This window comes from Cariama cristata, unplaced genomic scaffold (assembly GCF_000690535.1).
Source record: "Cariama cristata isolate BGI_N322 unplaced genomic scaffold, ASM69053v1 scaffold5636, whole genome shotgun sequence".
NCBI lineage: Eukaryota > Metazoa > Chordata > Aves > Cariamiformes > Cariamidae > Cariama > Cariama cristata.
In genome coordinates this window covers 1-3,066 of record NW_009621411.1, presented here as the reverse complement: position 1 = coordinate 3,066, position 3,066 = coordinate 1, and the positions used below count along the sequence as shown (strand labels likewise).

Here is a 3,066-nt window from a genome sequence, read left to right as displayed (position 1 = left end):
TCCTGCTGAGTTGAGCTGCACAAAGTTTCCCACAGTGGAAAAAACGCAGCAGGCTCCTTCTTTCCAGGTGTGTGCATATGGCTTACCGCTTTCTGCATCCTATTGCTGGCTGACAGCACGCGAAGAACCATTCTGCCTGGGAAAGCCTCTGATGTTGTCAGTGACAGACAGGTACCTCATACACCGATCGCAAAGGAATGGTGTGGGAGGAGGGAGTCTTAGTGGAAGGGGCCGTTCCCCTGCTAAAGAAAGTCAGTCAACGTCATCTGCAGAAAGAGGCGCGTCACACGATGTCTTCAGCAGAGCGCTGTGGAGGAGAAGACCCCAGGCTCAAGAAATGGCCCCAGTTGCATAGGAAACCCCTGTTATACTGGCCAGTGTCTATCACTAACCCGCCCAGGAACCTGCGCCCAGTGTTGTCCCGCAGAGCCAGCCGAGCTTCCCTCTCGGTCACGTTGTAGCTGATGTTCAACAGCTGGATAAGCAGGATGTATCCCATGCCAGCTGTTACAATGGCACAGTACCACACACAGGTGAACGACAGAGCAGAGCTGGCAGCAGGGAAAAAGATGGGAAGGAAACCATTTAGTTTTGGAGCAGCTGCTTTACAGTGACTTTCCCCGGTAATCACTATCCTTTCAAATCCCTGTCTACATCTGCCACAGTGATCTCACTTTGCTGCTTTCATCAGATAATCCTTAAAGGCTTTCTCAAAATTAAAGCTTCAGGGCTTACCTAATAAGAGCTTTTAGCACTACCAGATCTACTCTTACACATTGCTATCGCACTACCTAGCTCTTTACTTGTACTGTTTTAAAGGTACTTAGTCCTTATTTAAGCACACAACAATGCTTACACTAAATGGATCATGAAATGGAGCACAGAAGGTAGAGTCGCTTGTGCTAGCGTACTCTGCCAATCAGTGGTAGCGCCAGTCTCTGAACTCACGTCCAACACCTCTCACCACCCTCCCCACCAGACAAGGCATAATAACGCTGTCTGTTCTAAGTGGGTAACTTGGAGGAACAGTCACTAGATAAACAATGAGAGATGAGAGGGAGAGACAGCACACAGATTCCAGACTGTCAGACCATTACATGCAACTGCAGGCAAACATTTCAGGGTGTATCTATATAGGAACAATAAATAAAGACTTCAAATCCCAGCTCCTCCAACAACTTTTTCCAAATAAATGGTAAGCTCTCTCTAAGTCTCAGGCTGCCCTCCTTGGCAAAAGCAGTGATGCGTCCTTGCTTTCCAGAGCTTTTAGGGAGCACTTTTTGGTCAGGTTTGACAGCCAACAGCACTGGCCTAGAGCACAGAACGAGGAACAGGAGCTAAGGTGCCTGACCAAGCCCATTCTCACCCCAGCTCTCTCCCAGAAAGACATCTCACCTGTAGTCAGAATAGGCCCCGGGGCAGTAGAACAATGCCACAAATGGAGTTCGACCTCTACAGATGGTGTGCAGGGTCAACGTAATCCCATATACAGAGGTGAGCATGAAGAAGGAGAGCGCAAGGATGAATGCTTGGTGGTTCTGCTCCCCTACACAGCTGTTAATCCTCCAAAAGGAAAGAAGAGATTACTTTGCTTAATAAGAAAAGAAACTGGCTTGTCTTTCCTCCTCCCTCCTCCAGCTGTCACAGAACCTAATTTCCAAGGTGCTTCTATAAAACACAGTCTAAGAACTTTGAAACATGTTCAAAGAAGCTTTATAGCTTTCTATAGAAAGGTTATAGACACAAGTCAATAGACCAGTACGGTAAAGGTGGTAGACCATTTGCCTGAGACTTTTAGCAAGTATAGTATTCTTTGCTAAGACACATCTATACCCTACTGCTCCTTGGTTCCAGTACTGCATGCACACACAGCCAGCTTTGGGTTCCCTTGCCCTGGGAGAACACTAATGCAAGTTAACTGCAGAATTGCCAGTGCTCCACAGATCAAGTCTAAAAAAAAAAAACCAAAACCAAGAAAACCCAACCAAACAAACAAAACCCACAAAAACAACCCAACAACCAAAAAAAAAAACCACAAACCCACAAAACCACCCAAAAAACCCCACCCAGCTGAAAACCAGTAGAGAACCAAAGGCAATTCTGAAGAAGTTATCAGCTATCAGGTCAATCCACTTATAATAAACTTGTTCTTTAAAATGGTAAATACAAATTTACTGTTTTAAAGAATTTCACCAGGTCTTGCACATAGCAAAAGCAACCCCACTGGACAGAGACTGTAAAAAGAAAAGCTAACTTAAAAAGTGGGGGAATTCAGAGAGAGAGAACAGCCATGTAGCCTAGGCAGCACAAAACCTACCAGACACAGTGATGGTCCAGTCTCCTTACACACCTGCCACAAAGCCGGCAGTGCCCTGCTCGGGCTGGTCTGACCAGCTGGCATTTAGTGCACCAGTCCTTTTTCACACCTTCTGGCTCCTCAGCTGACACCCTGGAATAGCCTTTGGCCTCCCCATTCACAGCACGGCTGCTGGCAGCTCCTGACGTGGTGACGCCATGGAGCCCATTGGAGCTCCCTCTAACACTCTTGTTGGACAAACCCTGGTGTGATGACTTCTTGTTGCCTGCTGAGATGGGAAGGTACCCAGGGTCTTTCTTGGCTCGAGACAGGGCTGCAAGCATAAGAATTAAGCCGCACGTGAGAGCAACCACTTGGGAATACCCTACGTGGCCCCGGGGAACCACCTCCTGGAGAAACACATAGTACATGTAGCCCAAGGAGAAGAGCCCCAGGCTCAAGAAGAAGAGAGTCCGTTCCTTCCTCCTGTGGGTGAGGTAGTAATACCACAGCACCACCACGGGCAGAGAGGTCAAGATGACGAACCCCAGCAGGAAGTGCAGAGCAGCAACGTGGAGGAAGACAGGCAGCAGAACGAGAGGTGGCACAAGGCTGACGTTGATCTTCACGGCCCCTGCGAACCAAGGGACCCGCACCCGGTCCGTGACGGTGTCGACAATTCTTTCCAGAGCTCCCGCGGGCAGGGATCTGCACGTCAGCCACCTGTCAGGGGGGAAGCAGAGACGTCGGCTAGCAGATGGGCAGCCGCG

At 48.9% G+C, this 3,066-nt stretch overlaps 1 protein-coding gene across 1 annotated transcript; it reads right to left on the bottom strand.

Moving 5' to 3' along the window:
• Positions 1-12: 12 nt before the first annotated feature.
• ZDHHC23 (zinc finger, DHHC-type containing 23) lies at positions 13-3,019 on the bottom strand (the record flags this gene model as incomplete). Its single annotated transcript, XM_009701939.1, has 3 exons — positions 13-551; positions 1,396-1,563; positions 2,318-3,019. Coding segments are annotated over 3 exons (1,138 nt in total), but the record flags the coding sequence as incomplete, so codon positions are not given.
• Positions 3,020-3,066: the final 47 nt, after the last annotated feature.